This window comes from Aythya marila (genome assembly GCF_965140915.1).
Source record: "Aythya marila genome assembly, chromosome: 2".
In the NCBI taxonomy this organism is placed as follows: Eukaryota; Metazoa; Chordata; class Aves; order Anseriformes; family Anatidae; genus Aythya; species Aythya marila.
The window spans coordinates 89632533-89652003 of record NC_139043.1 but is presented as its reverse complement, the minus strand read 5'-3'; the positions used below and the strand labels follow the sequence as shown (position 1 = coordinate 89652003).

The window sequence follows — 19471 nt, the reverse complement described above, 5'->3', positions numbered from 1 at the left end:
ACTACTGAATTCAGCAGACAAGTAAAAAACAGAATGAGATTAATCTTATATATATTTAATAATTTGACAGCATGATCAAGGCACGCTAAGGAGGGAGTAACAGGTGATACAAGTATGAAGTCACAAGAAGTAGGATACATGATGCATGTCAGTTGTGCTGAAAAGGCACCTAAGCACCCGTTCAGTAATCAAATAGTATTTGTGTTTGAAAGAAGCGCATTGTTTTGAATAATAAAACAATTTTTATAATTTACACATGAATAGTTTTACCACAGAAACTTACTCCATAAGCTGTTTTCCACCATAAAACAAGAAGTTCTTGGATAAAGACAGTGTGAAGGGCTACCTGAACTGCGCTTTAAGGCCATACTTACGGCCCAGTACTCCTCTGCATCCACTTCAGATGACTCAAACTTACAAGAAAAATGCCTCCTCTGACCTGTAGTGTGTGAGGTTTACACTTGGGGAGAAGAAAAAGAGTCCATCCAGATACAGTTTTATTGCACTAACCAGTCATTTTTACCACACCAAACTAGCGTATTAAAATCTTCACAGCTTAAATGTGTTTCATCTGGGATATATTAACATGACACTTTTTCCTCACAGCAAATTTAAACACTTGCCACTATGATACTGATGAGACTGAGATACAAGCATCGTTGTTCCCCCGGACTAGTAAAATAGCTGGATACCACTTCGTTTGTGAATTGTGAGAGTTTTCACAGGGACTAGCTCAGGTATACAACTTATTCCACTGAAGCTGGGAAGACTTGATATTTTTTGTTCAAAGCAAGAGGCATACCTCATTAACCTTACTTTAAATTCTTCAAGCTTCTGTAAGTGAAAGATGGTAACATAAATAGTTATATTAAAATTCAGGCACAAGAGAGGTATGACCCTATTTTCTTACCGACAAGGTCAAAACAAGGTGCCATACGCAATAAAGGCTTGCTCATCAGTTTGGTACTTTGTTTTGCATAGCTTTAGGAGACTATGCTAAGGGCACAATATAATACCCACAGGAGAACCACATGAACAAAATGTTAACTCTCAAAATCTGCAGGCAGCAATATTGGTATTTAAATGTCACACCATTTTGCCATTAGGAAGCATTCAGCTAAAGCACTTCTCCAGGAATCCCAAATGCCTTTCTCCTCTGTCCACCCACTCCTGTGCCCAAGGAGTCAAAGGCTTGTACTACAAATCCTCTCCTGTTACTGGGAAGGAGGAATGGCCACTATTCAAGAGTTAACACAGGAAAGAGACTGGACATTTATTTTGCATTCCCCATTCTGCCACAAAGGTACTAATGCATCTTTGGGCAAGTCAGACCTTGTCTATGTAAGAAGGGTTTTGTTTGTTTCTTCCTTTTGAGAAAATGTAGTTGCGCCTGTCCACCCCCCTGCACACAGGAGCTTCAAATCTTTAACTCTGCTCAATTTCAACAGAAGCTCTTCGCTTAAACTTCAGAAACCTCCAAGTCAGCTTTACACCACCCAGTGCAAAAATGGCCCTCTTCCTGGGACAGTTTCCTTCCACTGTTGCCTACAGTAAGTAATGACCGCAGCAGGCACTGGGTACACTTGAGACAGTTGTCCCACTGCAGAAAACATCCGTCAACACGGCCTCGGTTAAGCAAGAGGAACTCAGAAGTTATTCTCAAGGGCAAAAATTTGTCTCCTAGAGGAGGCTGTCTCAGACTGACCTGCCAACCACCTCAACTTGTAAACTGAGCTTGCACCTTCTGTTACAGCACAGGCTGTGATATTGAGGGGAAAAAAAAAAACAGCAAGGGGAAGGCAGGAAGAATGAGAGATGACAAACATTGCTTTGCTACACAGTGCATCTTAATTGCCCAAACACCAAGATGTATTTGTATAAACACTCTGTGGCTGTGGATTTGCATTCACCTCCCTTCTCCCCAGCAAAAGGGAACTAAATACTGTAATTAGTTTCAATTGTATCTGATCAAGTAAATAGCTTTTTCCATTTCCATTTGCAGTTCATAAAGGTGGACCTTCAGCACTGCTCAGGTCACAGCTCAGCAGTAACACCTTCACAATCAAGCCAGTAAAAGTTCTTCTGCAACAGCAAATGTGACACCCAGATTCCCAGGTAGGGCAGGTACAAAGATATACCATAGTTTGCAAAAGCACAAAATTGTAAGAACACTAACATCAAAGCACTCACATACTTCCCCAAGCAGCTAATTCAAGTCTCTCACAAGTCCCATCAATATTTAACAGAGATCCTGAAAATACACAAGGTTTACCAGAACATACTCTCCTCCAAAAAAAAAGTGACTGTCTCATCATAACACCAATTCACAAAATGACAACTGATAAAGCACAATGAAAAGATGCTAAATTTGGCTAATGATCTGCTCATGACTATATTTCTGATTCGAGGGCTAATAAAACTGTATAGTTCCTGTACAGGACCTTCAGTTCTGTTGGGATTTTGGCTTCAGAAGTAAACTGAAACCGTAATAATTATTAGTAGCCACATGAAAATAGAACATTAGATCAGTCACATTTATTTTTGAGTAGTCAAACACACAGCCTGTTAAAAAGTAACACACAGGAACGAGTTCAACTTCAATATTAACCCTCCAGGACTCGCCCACAGAATACATTTCAGTATTGACTTGACTTACTTAGATGAAATGGGCAAATAATCAACGCTAGAAGACAGAGGTAGGTATAAAACTGCTTTAAGTTCCTCTTCATATGCATATAGAACGATTCTAGAAATAATATTGTTATGGTAATTATTTGTAGTTTATTTTGCCTTGATTTTACTTTTCTTGATCTTAGCGTAAAAACACAGAAAAGGATTGCTTTCCAGCATCTCTCACATGCCAGTTCCTTCTGAAGAATTCATTGAGGAGTTTTTCTTTTTTCCTTCCATTTGATTAATTCTCCAAAGTATATTTTATGAGTTGGTGCTTAATTATCTCAGAGATTTAGATTACAGTTTTTATTTCAAGCAACCTAATTTGGTGGATGAAGAACACAAGAGTACGATTCTAATCAATCTCCCTTGAGACTTCTTAAAATAACACTGGCTGATGACTACTGGTGAGATAGCAAGCTATTCTCTCCTCGCCAGCTGCATGCATCTTCCTGAAGTATTTGCTGGAATACCAGTGACAAACCATAACAACATAAAGGAAGTAAATATAGCTCAGCTTACACCTCACTGAAAAATATGTCTAATCTACTTTTTGTCACTCCGATCACACCTAGCTGTAATGATTTCCAAATGCTATGGCCTATTACCAGCGGCTTCCCCGCAGAAATAACATCAATCTAAAGAATGGTTTTAAGGCAAAGGCACTCTTTCAGCAGCCTACGAGAACTACCAGAGAATTTAATAAAGTAGGCCACTTGCTGGAGGTGCGAGCATACTAGTCAAATTCACCAAGCTAAGAAAACACCCTGGTCAAGCACAAAATCCTAGAAGTCACTGAACAGCATTCTGCCTGCTGCCTTTGTCAACTTTTAATTATGTCATATTAGCAGCAAACTGCCAAGACAGATAGCACACAGCATGTCTGGATACAGCCTATTTTTAGCCTGCAATTCAATCGGCACTCTTACAATGGCTGGGATTAAAGCCCCAAGACAGCCAAGTTACTGTATATAGGCCAGTGCAATTACATGTTGAAACACGCTGAGAAAACGTGATCGTGAGCTACAGTCAGCGTGGTGAGGAGCAGCACTAGGAAGCTGCTTACTGTGCGCTAGCAAATGTATTTATCAGGAGAGCCCATGCTTGTATCTCGCCTGTCTCGATTAAGAGCCCACAAAGCAAAACATTAAAACAAATGACAGCTTCACTCCATCTCCTTTCAATATGATCTAGTGCTTATGACAGGAAGATAACATTTTGGCAACCTTGAAAAATCAATATCCTTTTACCTTCACTGGCAGCTGTTCAGATGACTTAGCTTTGCCAACACTGAAGTAGCCCACTTCAGTCCTGCCCTGAAAACGCTACCAAGGAGGAGATGAGCATCCTCGTCCTGCAAGATCCTTAATTTCTGTGCTGAGGTAGCAGTTACAGGACTTGTACTTAAACAGCTTTTACAAGGATGCTTCGAAATACCTGTCCGTCATATGACTGAGGAAGAAAAATATTGCAAAATTTCTTTTCTTCTAGCCACCCAGTATGTTTTTATAGCATTTTTAATTAACAGTTAACACTTGAATGTAAACTCTTAATCTCCATGAGACATTTTTTCAGGCCTTTACTCTGCACCTATACAGACTTAAAAAAAAAAAAATAAGGTTGTTGTTACATACAGCCTGCTGTCGTATGTCTGACTATACAGACAGCTTTAGATTTCAGACTTAAGTCCTGATGTTTCGAGACTATGAAAACAGACCAAAAAAAATTAATGACATAAAAATGTAATCACTTATCCTCTACAATATATCTAAATACTATACCAAATAGTAACAAGTTTCACACACTAAAACTGCAGCTAAGCGCTAACCAATGAAGTGCCTAAGGGTAACTATTTCATCACCAGCTTCCAAAGACAAATAATCTTTTAAATTTTGTTTTTGGTAGAGTTTCTGAAAACTAGTCTAAACCATTTTCCTGTTCACCATCTCTGCAGAGATACTTGCTTCTAAAACAGACCCTTTGATGAGACAAGGGGGGTTACAAGAACACGTAAATCTTCTGAAGACTTTCAAGTTCAACAGACTTATAAATTAAGGCACATCTAATTACCAAAGAAAGAATATTTGCATCTTGAGATAGCTGTGGTCCTTACAGTAAGCTTCCACGTTTCAAACTTACTTTGGTATATTGTTTCTTGAAGGATGCTTTTTTTGAGTGTGGATCACTTCTCCTCAGCAAGTGAAATAAAGCATCAGGAAAACCAACTCTGAATACTCCAAGTACGGAAAAGCAAAGATAATGGCATACCCTAAGACTGGCACCATTTCACATGTGTAAGTGTGGTAGCTTCCCCCCACCCCCCTCCCCATATATCAAACCCAAGTAGAAGTTCACCGTGAAAACAGGAATCCCCAAAAGTGTAATTCAGTAACATGTGAACTGAGAAAGAGCCCAAGTCTGGGAAACTATTATGTTTTCTTTGCCTTCCTGAAAACCAGAATTTTCTTCCCCCTCCCTATGCACATCCAGCTTTATCAGAAAGATAACCTCTTCTCCTTCCTAAACCAAAATTCAGCCTAGAGGAAGCTTCTTAACTACAACGCACGTGAAACATAAAAACACCCAAATGAAGAGTAAACCTACCGCACAACAGATGAAACAACTACAGCACACAAGTTCACTAATTAACAAGGCTGAAAAAGCAACAACTGAACTCAGCATCTAACACGCTGCAATCTACAAGGCAGGTATGCTAAATTTAAATGCTTTGCTTTTAATGCATTTTAATTACTCAAACTCCCTATTCCGTTCAAAAACGTGAAAAGGGGACAAAAGCAAACACAGTGAGGAACGTTACAATATAAAATGAAAGGTGCATAGGACAGGAGAGGAGTGCTTGAGTCACAAGCAAACAAGGCAACATCTACCAAATCCAGACAACTTACACTTCTTTCTGCCTTGTACAGCCACAAGAAAAAACGTCTCGTGTATTATAATAAAACCAGAACAAGAAATTCAGTGAAGTAACAGCCTTTGAACTGTGACTGGTAATGATCATTACAATATATGAATCATTTAGACTACTAACAGATTAAATCTGACACGTCTGCCTGAATTAAAATACTTTGTTTTACTTACACCCCACCTTTTCACCCATTAATAAAACTGTATACCTTACTTGGCGCTGCTGAAGAGTTAGGGGCCCTCTACACTTATAAAAGAAGTTTAACTCAGGTGGTAGCATAATACAAATTACTTGAAAAAAAATAATGATGAGAACAAGAACAAAAAGTGTAGACTGAAAAGCACAAATAGTGTTATTTGCCCTCCAGTACCTCTTTTTGCTCAGACATAGGACACCTCAAGAGTACAGGAAAATGTTTCTCCCCACTGTTTGTGATTCCCCCTTCTTCTCCAGCTGCTCATTGCCTTTAATTGCCCAGCCCCTGCAGGATTGCTGCACCACACAGGTGCAAGAAATAAAGCTCACTAGGCATCCTTAATTCTCTGCCTGGGCCTACATCATACAGAGGGCTACAAATTTTTGCAGGCAAACTCCCTCACAACACCAGAGATGGGGTGGTGGGGATAAAATACATAAATATTTGGATGTGGAGCCAAAGGTCACCCTTCAGGCGCAGCAGCTGCAGTATGGTAATAAACACAGGGTAGACAAAAAATGCCAATTTTTTCTGAAAGACTGCTGTTTACCACACAGCTAGAAAGGTGCCATCCCCGGTGCTCTGAAGAAAACCCAGAACTGCTGTTCTGCCCTCAAAAACCAGGCACAGGTCCCTGTTCAGCATTTCACTAGCACAAATGAGTTTCCTGCTGGTGTCCTGATTGCGTGCTCTGCCATTAATGCTCTTTCCCTGCAAACTCTGCTGTAAAATAGCCTCACGATAATGGCAACAGGACACATGCTCTTTCATTTAGCCTTACCTTGCACATGACCCTTAGATGGGCAACCAAGGTAGCCAAATTATGGCTTACAGCTTCCTCCTTTGCCAGTCCTCAAAATGTGCCAGGTGGTTCACAAAGACTATGCTGAGCAGCCCCACCAGGCAGGGGCCAAGAACTTGATCTCATTGCTTGTAACAGAGACAGCAAAAAAAACCACTACAGCTTGCTATGTACAAGAGGAACAGTGTATTGCTTTGTCGGTATCAATATAGTTAAAACCAATACAACAACTTTCCCTACACAAAGCACAAGAAATGATTTGTTATTTTTATGGCTTAAGGCCATAAAGCTTCACTCATACGCATTAGAATACATACCTGGCATGATTTTGTATTACAGCTTGTTTATTTGTGCAGCTCTTTCTCATCTTCACAACACCAAGAGTTTAACTGTTAGTGATCACAAGGCACCACCGAGTCCAGTTTTTTCAAGTTTATGTATTTTGTCTTAAGAACACTCTAGAAAAATGACTCAAGGGAGATTCAGTCATCCCACTCATTGCTATACAACCTACTGAGCACTGCCGTGTAAGATGATGACTGATATTACCAAGAGACTAATAATAACGCTCTGGAGCCCCAGCACAAGATGGATGTGGAGCTGACAGAGCAGGTCCAGAGGAGGGCCACAAAGATGATCAAGGGGCTGGAGCTCCTCTCCTGTGAAGAGCTGGGGCTGTTCAGCCTGCAGAAGAGAAGGCTCTGGGGTGACCTCAGTGCAACCTTTCAGCACTTGAAGGGGACTTATAAAAAAAAAAAAAAGATGGAGAACAACTCTTTGCTCTATCAGATAATGACAGGGCAAGGGGGAATGGTTTTAAACTAAATTTAGACCAGAAGTGAGTAGGATATTCTTCAGAGGGTGGTGAGGCACTGGCACAGGCTGCCCAGAGAAGCTGTGGATGCCCCATCCCTGGAGGTGTTCAAGGCCAGGCTGGATGGGGCTTTGGGCAACCTGGTCTGGTGGGAGGTGTCCCTGCCCATGGCAGGGGGGTGGAACTGAGTGATCTTTAAGGTCCTTTCCAACCCAGGCCATGATTCTGTGATCTTCACTGTATGAGGAATGACACACAGTGAGTCTATCAGCTTATGTCATACAGGAGAATTTTAAATAAAGTCTTTGTTTAGCAACAGTGATTGGTCATCCAGGATCAAAAGTAAGAGCTTTCCAGACTTTGTAATTCAGGTGAATATTGTACTCACAAAACAGGCTGAGGGTCAGTTTAGTAGTACAACTACAAAGTCACTCAGTTATACTGTAAGTAAAAGTAAAGGTCATCTAAGCTTTTTTTTTTTTTTTTTTAAGCATTCTTAAAACTATGGGAATGATAGAATTACTTCTTACGTGTTTGGAATTGGAAACTGCAATGCATTTTTTAACATGTATGTGTTAAGCTGATGACATGTGGAGGGTGAACTTTTAAGTCTCACTCACCTTCACTTCAATAATTTCACGTGCCAGGTGGTTGCAGATGTTTCAAGGGAGCTGAGCCTACCAGAGTGCTCCCTGCTACTTTTGTCCCAACTTGTTCCTCTGCTAAAAATATGCAACAACATTCCTTGCTGTCTTCTTAATAACCGTAATACAATATAAAGTTAATATGAATATAATGCAATCCAGGTGGTGTGGAAAGTGATGACAGAGTTGTAGTAGCTGGCACCCTTTCCCGAGCCCGTACCGAAGCAGTATCCTATCCTCGCAAACAGGCACAGCCTCCCGGAGCACTGTACACTGCAGAAGGTGCACAGCCCCTGCCCAGACCCCTTGCAGCCACCAAAAACCGCAAGATGTTTGCTGAAGGAGCAGAGGTCCTAACCTGAATTAACCTGGCTGAATTCCAGGCAGGATGACTGCATGCTTCTGAAGCTCCGCGTAGGTACCAGCTTCCCTTCCAGTCGGGGTGTTTCCGTGAACCTTTCAGACTGATGCTGCAAAGAGTTGTGGATGTTTAAACAGCCAAGAGGACTTTAAACATGAGAGCACTGCCACAGGTGATAACGTGATGGATGGGCAACTTAATGCCTGCTGGCCTTACAACGGGGCAGTGCACACAGCAATACTCCTCCTCACAGCCACGCACGCCCGATCAGACAAAGAAAAGGGGCTCTGATTTAGACCCTAATTGCTTAGAAAGCAGGATGGCTGTGAAAGCACAGGCAAGAGAAAACTGTTCCAAAAAGTTTTTAAAAGTCTTGTTCTTATTTGGGACAACACAGGATGAAGAAGAGACTTCAGCACAGCAAGTCCCATGTCTTTCCCTGACCATTCCTCCACAGACACAGACTGATGTCGTCTTAGTCTCTTGATAACTGAAGCCATCAGCAATCCTCACAGAGCACTTCCAGAAGAGTCTGGAAGAAAGGATGCATCTACAGGTTTAGAAAGACAAGTTTTAGATCTTGCAAGGGAGAAGCATCAAGTTGAGACCTTCAAGCTTGCAGACAGGTCTGCTCCACTACTTTTACAACCCACTTCTCAAGCCCAAACCAAACAACTAAACTGAACTGAAACCAAACTGAACTACGACTTGTCCAAGCTACAACTTATCCAATGAATCTTGCAAGAACTTCAATGACATTAAACTGCCTGAGAAAAAAAATCCAGCATCTTACAGTTAATTCATACATGCTTCGCCTCTGTGAAGACCCGTACGGCAGGAGAAAGCAAGCTGCCAGAGCCTGAGCAGCTTTTCACGTCTGTGCTGCTGAATATGTTTATGCTCCTGCAGAGCAGCATGGTTCATAAAGGGCTCTGATGCGGTCCATGCTCTCAAGTCGAAAGACAGAGCCTGATTTTACCTCGTTTGCCCTTGTAAATGCTTCCCCAGGAAATTCACACATACATGACCCCTCCAGGGTCAATCCCTTGAAGTATGAGATTTTGCGAACTACAGAAATACTTGGTTAAATCCAGAAAACGCTAAAACCTGTTGGAAATAACTGCTCTATTAAATCCCCTCTTCTCTAGAGGGATGAGAAAGGGCTGATGTTCACTGGCCTCAGGGAGAATTTGAAAGACCCAAGCATCTCGACAGCCCTTGACGAACACATTCCTCAACCACACCATCACAGTCCTTTACAGCGATACCTGCAGACATCAGCCAGTTTCCCTTGCCTGTGGGTCCATTTTCCAAGGTTCAACACTGTTGCAGATTCTGCCTTCTATTCTTTACCTCCTGGGAGAAGCATAATGGCCAACCCCAACACCCTTTCTTCAGAGAACAGCAGCTTTATTTACCCCAGCATCCAGCAGGATCAGGATCCACACCAAAATTTTTATCCTTCTGCTTAGCCTCTATGCTTCAAGGTATTTGATGCCGCTATGCTTCAAGGAAACCTAGGGAAAAGGAGCAAGTTTATACGTTTTTTTGCTCTCAGAAAACCAGGATGCTATCTCCTGGCATCGAGTTCAGTGCCAGGGCTGAGCCCCACACCAGGACACGACAGTCCCTGCTATCAGCTTGCACCACGCCATGCCCCAGGCTCAGCCGGGGCTTTTAATCTAGGGTTAAATCACAGCACTTAAAGGTGGAAATCCGGACGGCTGCTTTATGAATGAAACTGCCCGAGCCCTGTAGCACTGATTGGATTTATTTCCTCATACCACTATTTCTTAAATGACGCCGCTCCTGCTTACAAATTCTTGGAAGAGAAGTTGCCTCAACTTTTTTCAGGGGGAACGGGAGGTCAAACCCATAATCCTCGTGGCATTTTATCTTCCTCCTTTCCACCATGACAACCAGCACACCACACGCACCATGAGATTTCTTGGTTTTCCGCTGTTGTACAAAGTATTTCAATTACATTTTTTTTTTATAAATTAAACAGTGTGATTTCCTATACTACTACCAACATGTATTTCTTCTGTCCTAACACTGAGCAGTATGGTCGGGATGTGAAAATGAAATATGGGTAACACACTCAGCATGCTGTAATTATGTGAATAAGTTCAGAAGATCTCTAAAAAAAGCATAACACTTTGCATTGGCCATGTATATATATCCACTCTCCTGAATGACCCTGTGTCAGCAAGTCAGAGGTATCAAGTAACTCAAAGCAATTCAAAACCAACAAACCCAAAGCACCGAATTAGATTCAAAGAACATGATTGGCACGGGGCCCAAGCCACAAATTTAGATCCAGTTCTGAATTTTCCCAAGGTTCACCGAAATGGGCAAAAGGGACATCTGAATTCAGAGTCCGGACTGGATCCAGTTCTCATTAATACCACGGACAGTGAGAAAGAGAGACATAAAATACTCTGAAACTATGTGGCAAAATAGCTCCTTTGGCAACCAAACCAACACGAGCAACACGTAAAAATTCTGTAGCGTGGCTTAGTTTCTCAACAAGAACTTTTAGACACAGCCAGAAATAGTATGACAGAATTTGTGTCACTCAATTGCACCTCCATGAGTCACCGTCTCTGTGAAACCCCCTATCAAGGCATCGTAAACCTCACGGGACACAGCAGGCAAATGTTCCTGGAGGCAGCACCCCACAGGATTCAGTTCAGCACATAACCCTGGGAACACCTACCGGGTGCACGAGGCAGGGATGGATGCAACACCACGCACGGTGAGCTGCTTCATCCAAAGGTACGGCCGTAGGGAAAGGCATGTGCACACAGAGAAGCAAGAAAAAATGGGGAGAGGGAGGAGGTTACAATCAGACACCTAAATCCAAAGGGAAAAAAAGGATTGCAGAATCCTTTCCTCTTCAGCTTTCCCTGCTGCAGTGCTTCACCTCATCCACGTCCACCCCATCCCAGCCAGTGCTCCCAGATCGTAGCCATCCAGCTTCAGTGCACTCTTCCATGAGGATCCAAAGGCACTGCCAGACACTGTAGTCTCAGAAGACACTTTACAGTTCTAGACCTGCTTCCAAACTCAAATGTATTTGTAAGTTTACACAGAAGAAGAAACACACCTCTTGATTTCATACGCTGGCTTTATTTCCAAAGAACTGAATTGCTGTTTGGAGCCAAACTATGACATTTGTTGGTTGCAAAAAAAGCTAATAACGTGATTCTTTAGCAGCTCAGTACGTCAAAGGCTTTTTCATTTGAATTTTAGGACGGATTCTTAATAATTTATTATAATGTGCAGTTTACAGTGACTTGAAATACACAAGTTATTTTCTTATTAGCTATAAAAATACCGTTGTCACCACCAATTACAACCCCACAAAGTCACACACACGCACGCAGACGTACGAAGTGGTGATCTGAAGGCACCTCGCTTCCAAACAAAAGTATCAGTCAATATTCACCTAAGTCAAAATGTGATAACTTAAAAACTGATGATAGGAAGAAAGCATCGATCATTCACCTGCAGGACTCGTTGGCAAGAAGGCCAACAGCTTAGAAGATTTCAGGATGATTTAGACATCAGCGTTACTACCCGTTTCAGCTATACGCGCCTGTGTCTGTTTCAAGATATTTCACACTAGTCACCATCAAGACACCAAATGGAGTTAATCCATTAACTCACTGATTTGCAAAGTCATTAATTAATCAATCAAGCCTCAAATACATCAAGCTGAACTGACAACTGAGCTTCAAGCTACACTCTGCTTTGACAGATGCATTCCTCTGAGATCAGGGCAAACCTGAGGACACAACTGGGGCAATGCCCTGCTGGGTCAACCGACGTGGTGACCTCCTCAAGACCCAGTGAATACAGTCTGAAGGAAAAGCTGCAGAAAAAGATATCCCCGCCACCATAAGCAAAAGTGGAAAGCCTTTCCTTAAGAAGTGACACAAACCAGTGGGTTTACAAAACCACACACACAAGGTCTAACGATGAACACCGCATGGCTGCTCTAACAGCAAGTGCACACACAGAATTAAGCTTTACGTACATCTAGTAAAAGTAAACAAGTCTAATCAGCTTTTTTTTTTTCCCCTAGTAAAAGCTAAGGGAACGCCAAGAGACACAATTAAGGCACCCCAGAAACAGGCCCTGACTCTACAAGCACAAAGGTAACTTAAACCACGTAAGCAGATTCCCATGAGCCTACCCATAATTAAACCAGCAGAAACAAATGTTTGCAATAGCCAGAGCCTCACATTAACAAGCCACCAGGATGGTGCTGCCTCTAGCCCAGCAGCTAGCTTTCAGTAGCACCTCGAGGGACTTCTGCCATCTTTCATCCGAAACCTGTAAGTCCACTCTCCAAACACGAAGTAAACTTCAGAAACACGCTGCATGCTGAAATGCAGGCAGGAGATAAATGTATGGAAACGATCCTGAATTTGGGGTAGCTCCTAAAACACAAAAACCTTGGTTTTTTTTTGGCTAGTAAAGAGTTATAAAAAAAAATGCAAGGCAGCATTGAATGGACAGTGCAATCCTCTTGGAAATGAGGCTGAATTAGCTGTAAATTCAGATAAAAACGATCTTTTTATTCCCTTTATTAGGTGTCAGAATCTGCCCTGTCCTTCTTTTAATTAGCTCTGACTCCGAAAAAAGCCTCCCTTGGAAACAATGGGACCAGGCTCTGAATGAGGGACTACTGAGCACATGAAAACAGCATTGACCCAGAGCACCACGAGCTCCCAAAGTTTTTGTGCGTTAGGCAGCGCTCTGCTCTCTGGATGCTGTATCCTTGGCAACTATTATGCACGAAACTGTTCTACAAATGCAAAACTTCTGTCTGCTCCCAGAGCTTTTCTCCGCAATACTTTTATTGGGCTTTGGATATCCTTACACCGAGGGGCACACGCAGCCAGCCCTTTGTCATCCTCCGGCAGGCTCCCAAGGGGAAGACGCAGCGCAACAAGTGATGTTCAGAGCACATTTTCCTCCCACTTCATCAGAGAAGCACATAAAAGTTTTACAACTTTTGTTGTCTTGGGGGGGAAGAAAGAAATGAAAGAAGGGCACATCTTTGCCTTTTTTTTTAATTTTTTTTCCTCCAGCACACCCTGCAGAACCAGCGTGCGGATGCAAGGTCGATAGGGAAAGATGTTATTAATCCGCTAATTGATGGCGTTGCCGCAAAACCTGAAAAATTCAAGGGTGATGGCTGGTTTGGAGGGCAAGATCGAGGCTGCCAGCAGGTAGCAGGCAGCAAGGTGAGAGCTGACAGCGGCTGCCACCAGCACCAGCCTGCAGCCCTGCACCCAGCACAGCCCCTGCAGCAGCCGCCGGGCCCGCAGAGCCCCACAGAGCGCCACAGAGCCCTGCCACCCCCAAACCATCCTCTTTAGCTGCCAGAGGCACCCCACAGAGTCATTTTGGGGCATTTTGTGGTGCTCCCCGTCCCCGCCGCGCTGCCTTACCTTGTGCGGGGCGCGGAGCAGGCGGTGCACGCCGGGCAGCTGTGTGCCGAGGGGGATGTCCTGGCGGAAGGTGTAGAGGGGCGGCCGGGTGGGCTCGGGGAAATTGGTGCTGTTGAAGGGGTCGGTGTCGTCCAGGAACTGCACCCGGCAGAGCAGCGTGGCCATGGCTGGGCGCTGCCTGCCCGGCTCCCCGCCCGCCCTCCCGCCCGCCTCACAGCCGCCGCCGCGCCCCGGGGAGCCGGCCCATGGCCCCTTCCCCGCCGGGAGACGGAGTGCGGCAGCGCTTCGGGCCGGCAGGCGAGGAGGAGGAGGAGGAGATGGAGGAGGAGGAGAAGGAGGAGGAGGAGGAGAAGGAGGAGCCGCGGGCAGAGCTCCCCCGTGCCCGGCCGCAGCGCGCTGAGGGGGCAGCGGGGCTGCCGCGGGCAGCGCAGGGCGGCGAGCTCCCCCCCGCGGCCGCTGCCTCAAGGATCGTGGCCGGCCCCTTCCTCCTCCTCCTCCTCTTCCTCCTCCTCCTCCTTGTCCTCCTCCTCGCCCTTCTTCGCCACCCGGGATCCCCCAAGCCGAGGGGGAAGGGGAAGGGGGGGTCTCCTGGCTCGCCCCCCCCCCCCCCCTTCCCGGAGAGGGGCTGCAAATGGCCGGGGGCAGCTGGTGGCCAGGTCAACCCAGTCGGCTGTGGGGGGTGCTGATGCAGGTGAAGAGGGGAAAATGGAAATAATGCCTGCTTTGCTACCGAGTAACGGGAACCGGCTTGCAGCCTGGGCGTCAAGTGTGTCTGGTGGATTTCTCAGGATGTATACAAACCCCCTCCCTGTAATTATTGGGGTTGTTATATAGATATCGGGGGGTTATTTGGCATATCACCCAACACACACCCCACGCTGTATCCCCCACACCCCCAATAGACAAATCTTAAAAAAAAAAATGCTTTGTATTGTGCCCTTTTTTCCATCACGCTGGCCTGTTTCAGGGAAAGGACTGAGCTGAGCACCCGGCGTGCACACACCGAATGGCAGCCTCCTCCTTGAGCCTTCTGCGTGTGCCCAAATCGCTCTGCAGCCCTGCCTGTGGGGAACGTGCCCTGCTCCCTGCTCTTCTTTCCTACAGGCACAGGCAGCAGGAGAAGGGACCTGAAGCAAGCTGCAGGCCAGGCAAGGAGGATCTCACAGCACCAGAGGACAACTGGCTGCGTTTCCAGGCACTGAGCATGGGCCTGATGTCTGTCAGCACTCCCGGGTGTGCCGAGCTTTATGGCCGTGATCCACCACTGCCTGCCTTTTCGTCCTTCGTGCCGGGGGCTGCAGGACGGGAACTGGACTGCTGTGAGGAATTGGGGGGATTTGTCACAGAAACGAAGCGTCTTGAGCAAGAAAGCGAGACCTCTAGGTCGTAATATACAGATGAAGCAACTGTTTCCTGCCCAAAATGATTACTGGGTTGGGAATATTTGTCAGCCCCAGGACGAAAGGGGATTTCTGCATGCATGCAGTCTGACCCACTGGTTCTGATATTCTCAGGAGTGACTTGTCATGATTTGTTTTTGCCTACAGTTATGCATATTTTCAGGAAAGAGCACACAGATGACTAAAATCAACAAATATTTAAAACTCAGGACCTAGTTTGCTGTTTCAGAACTTTCACAGCCAATGTGTTACACGCTTCTTTTTCTTCTTCCTCCTCATCTTGGGCAAGAAAAAGGGCATATGGGTCGTCTCACCCCATTTCTCATTACTGCCTCTCTCTTTTGATCCTCAAGCACCATCAAAAGCTACATTCAGTGAAGTTTTGGTTTTGAGTTTCTTACCCAAGCAATTTAAAATTCCTATTTTAAGAAAATATATTTTTGCATCTGCTTTAGTACTGTATATTTAGATTCTGGATAAAACCATATTAAAGCATATCTGTCTGCTTATATATGTTGTATTTTTCTGTCACAATGTAAAGCCAAGATTAACCAGCATATTTAGTTTTTGTTAATCATAATTTACTCAAGTGCCATTTATATTAAACTTTAATTTTCATAAGACAAATCAGTGCATTTGCTGCTAATCTGTGATCAATACTGGGTGATGTAAGATTGCCCTTCATTGGATTAATCTGGAATTTTACTGAATTAATATGTGGCACTTATCTTGTTACAGAGGCATTAATACTTGGAGGACAATTTTAGATAAATCACAGAATCCAAGATTTTATATAGTGTCTGTGTGACAGCATCAGCTATCTTTCCTCCAATACCAGAACACAAAAGCAAGGGGTGAATACAGTCCTTGTAGCCAATAGAAATCGAATGGTTCAATATCAAAACAGCTAGCCACAGACTATAAATCACATAAGGAAGAATTAGACATTGCATGTCATGATCTTCAGTTGTATTTCCAGATACAAAGTGGCCAGTGGAGATGCTTCATATGGCCAGACTGCTGGAAAAGAGAGAACGCAAACATGAAGGGATCCTGAATTGGCCAAAGCTTTGAGTCACGTCTACCTATACCTTTTCCTTATTGTAAATGTCTCAAAAACACTGACAAGAACGGTGTATGTGGTTGTCTCACTGCATTTCTCTTCACAGAAGATAAGGTCTTCTCAGGGGGAGAGACTGTTTTTCTTGCTCATGCTGAACAAAATCAGCCGGGGCATTCAGAACCTCTGGGGAAGCCTCAGCAAAGTCCAGGCTGCGGTCCCTACACCTTTGGAAGTATCATGGAAGAGCGAGTCCCCTTTTTGGGGCAGGCAACCAAGGCAAACTCCATTACTTGCTGACCTTGGGGTCCCCAAGTGCATCTCACAAGCACTTTCCAAAACAATAAAGCTTGTGCATGATCAAATGGAGTTCACAGTTCTAAGCTCCCAAGCTCTTATTACAAAAGCATAAGAGGGAAATCCTTCATGCGCGCACATTCTTTTAGGAATGAAACATAACTTAGGAGTTTTCATTCAGGGCTGATTTATTCTTCTTAACTCATCCCATTATTGGCATTTCTTAAAAATACACTGTTGAATGAGTTAAAATGGTGTGTCAAGCTTAACTTTGAATTTCATTATTGTTGAAACCTGAATGTTAAAATAACACGTTTTTTTTTTTGTCTTTAATTTCCTCTTTTTTATTAAAAAATAAAAAAATATATGTTTGATGGAAAGTTATTGAAAGCATGTTCCGTAATCCAAGGACCACCCTGAACCAACGTTAATAGGTTTTTCAGCAGATACATCTTTTTTTTTAAAAAAAAAGGTGCAAGGTATCTAAGCAACTGGAGTAGCTCCACAGGAATATTAGTTTCTCCAGTATATTATCATGTCAATACAGATCTAGAATGCATGATTGCTAAATTATAACATGAGCATATGAAACAAATGTTTCTTCCACTTCTTATTCTCTTTCTGTTGGACAAATGGAACTGCTCTCCAAATTTCATTTTTCAACTTCAAGCTGACTTTAGTTGTGGGAGAACAAAAGTAATTTTAACTTCCATGATTTATTCACTTAACATTAATAAAGCTGAAAAAAAGCAGTCTATTTGGTAATGGTAATCAAAATGGGCTTGTAAACCACTGGAATTAAAGTGCGCTAATGAAAGTGCTGACAGATCCTTTACTGTAGTGATGGGAATAGTATTTCTGCGTTATCCGCACTATAATCTATAAATAAAACTTAGTTCTCTTACTGAAGTGTGGAAATGATTTATTGTCATTGTTAAAGTGGACAGGCAAATAACATAACACACTTTTCAAAATATGGAGTGTAAGTGAAATCTAGTCTGTCATGAGACCAAGAATAATACTGTGGATTTCAGCTTCCTTCATCCACGGATCTCAAAGCACTTTGTTATCATTAAATTTTGCCTGCTTATTCTCACCCTACAGATGGGGAAACTGAGGAGTGGTAGTTCAGGGATACAATACTAATATGATTTTTTATTTTATTTTATTTTTTATTTTATTTTATTTTACAGAAAGTGTTCTGGTTGCAATGGGTTTCATATGACTGAATCACAGAAAATATATAATAAGATATAAGGGGAATAATAAAGAAAACTAATAGAAAATTTCTTATTTGGGAGGTAAGGACTTGTAATGGTCCAGAAGTTTGTCAGTGGTCTTAATCAAGCTTTAACTGCTGCACAACACATACAAAATCAGTCGGTTGTTACTGAAAATTGTTCTCATGTCATAGCTGTCTAATAATGTAAAGGATGCAATAGTCTATATTACTAAAAATGGCTAATACTGTATTTTGGTGGTGAAGATGAGTTCACGGTGTACATTTCCAAAATCACTGGGCCGTAGATACCTGAATATCCTGCACAAACTGGGAAAAACCAACTGCTGTATTTTTCCATGGATCATGCTGTCGCAGGATGTTGGAACCCGCTGGATGTTCTGATAGCGGTGCCATGGCGTTCCCTGTCCCCTCTGCAACTTCTTCCCCTTAGGTAGCCAATTCTGGAAGATATTGCCACTAATGAAAGGGTGGAAAAAATAAGGTCTGTGTGATGGGCACATTGCACAGTGCCATTTCATACAGCACACTTGCAGTCTCTCACAGGACTCCTGCCTCCTTGAGCCCATAGGCAAGGGAGTTTAATTCATATGCACAGGCATTTTATTTCACTTTCACTGTTTCGTGCTCAAGGCCTTCTCCTGCTGTAATCACTGCATGCTACTTAAGCCCTGTTCTGTTGACAGAGCTAATTTCCTCAAGAGATTTCCTCCAGTGCTCAGGACTATAACAGATGAATGCTTCACAACTATTTATTAATACACATTCACAGCACTCCTCTGCAGGGTGGAAGTAATTTTACCCCCATTTTATGGATGGAGTGTTACCAGACAAAATGGAGACAAAGTCAAAAGTAACCACCACGGCTGTCTGCCCAAGTCCAGGCTGCCTGTGACTGGAGTTCAAAACCTTGACGAACACGGCACGTTAAAAGTGTAGCTGCCAGCAACTTCAGCTTAGGCTGGATGGATGCTCTGCAAATGACACCAGCCTGTGAAGAAAAGAAGGAAATGCACTCATCAAGACTCTGAAAAAGTCATTGTAACTTATTTTATCATTGCACTCATGGTTTTTTTATAGGGGCATTTACAGGGCTTACTTATGAGGTCCTCTTGCCTGATTCTGAAGTCACCAGATTCATTCACTTGTTAGTTCCTCAAAAAATGGGGTGGGTGAGCTTAGAGAAACTGCCCTCCTCTGCTGGACAGTCCTGATTTTTCCTCAGAAAGCATGTGACATACAAAGTTGTAAAGTAAAATGTATTCTGAAAATAATTAATTCTGCATCCGTTAAAGCATGTATATGTGTTCACAGCCATTTTCTCTGATTCTAAAGGGAATGAGTCCTGCTGTTTACTCATTAACCTCAGACCAAGGACTGTCTATGCTTCATCAAGTTCCAGTTAATTGTAACTGCTCAAGCTCTCAAGCTTGTGGATGTCAGTGAGGCCACAAAGGTAGCTAAGGTATCTTAAGGACATAGATGAGACACAATGGGAACAAAAAAGCATCCCTTAAGACCTATTTTTTACCATTTGTAATGTACGAAGCCAGAACCACATGGGATTTTTGAATGACGGATGATTCTCCAGAG

The 19471-nt window shown here is 43.2% G+C and overlaps 1 protein-coding gene across 9 annotated transcripts in view; it reads right to left on the bottom strand.

The window, feature by feature from the left end:
* The window catches only part of FHOD3 (formin homology 2 domain containing 3), a 420526-nt gene extending 406381 nt beyond the window's left edge, over nucleotides 1–14145 (bottom strand). For 3 of the 9 annotated variants that reach the window (XM_082753302.1, XM_082753303.1, XM_082753305.1), the window contains exon 1: nucleotides 13882–14144. In XM_082753302.1, the coding sequence (XP_082609428.1) occupies nucleotides 13882–14046 (165 nt within the window). In that variant the 5' untranslated portion in view covers nucleotides 14047–14144. Of the gene's footprint in view, nucleotides 1–13881 lie in introns of all 9 variants that reach the window. The other 6 variants (XM_082753301.1, XM_082753309.1, XM_082753304.1 and 3 more) reach the window with 3 other exon arrangements.
* Between the last annotated feature and the right edge of the window lie 5326 nt (nucleotides 14146–19471).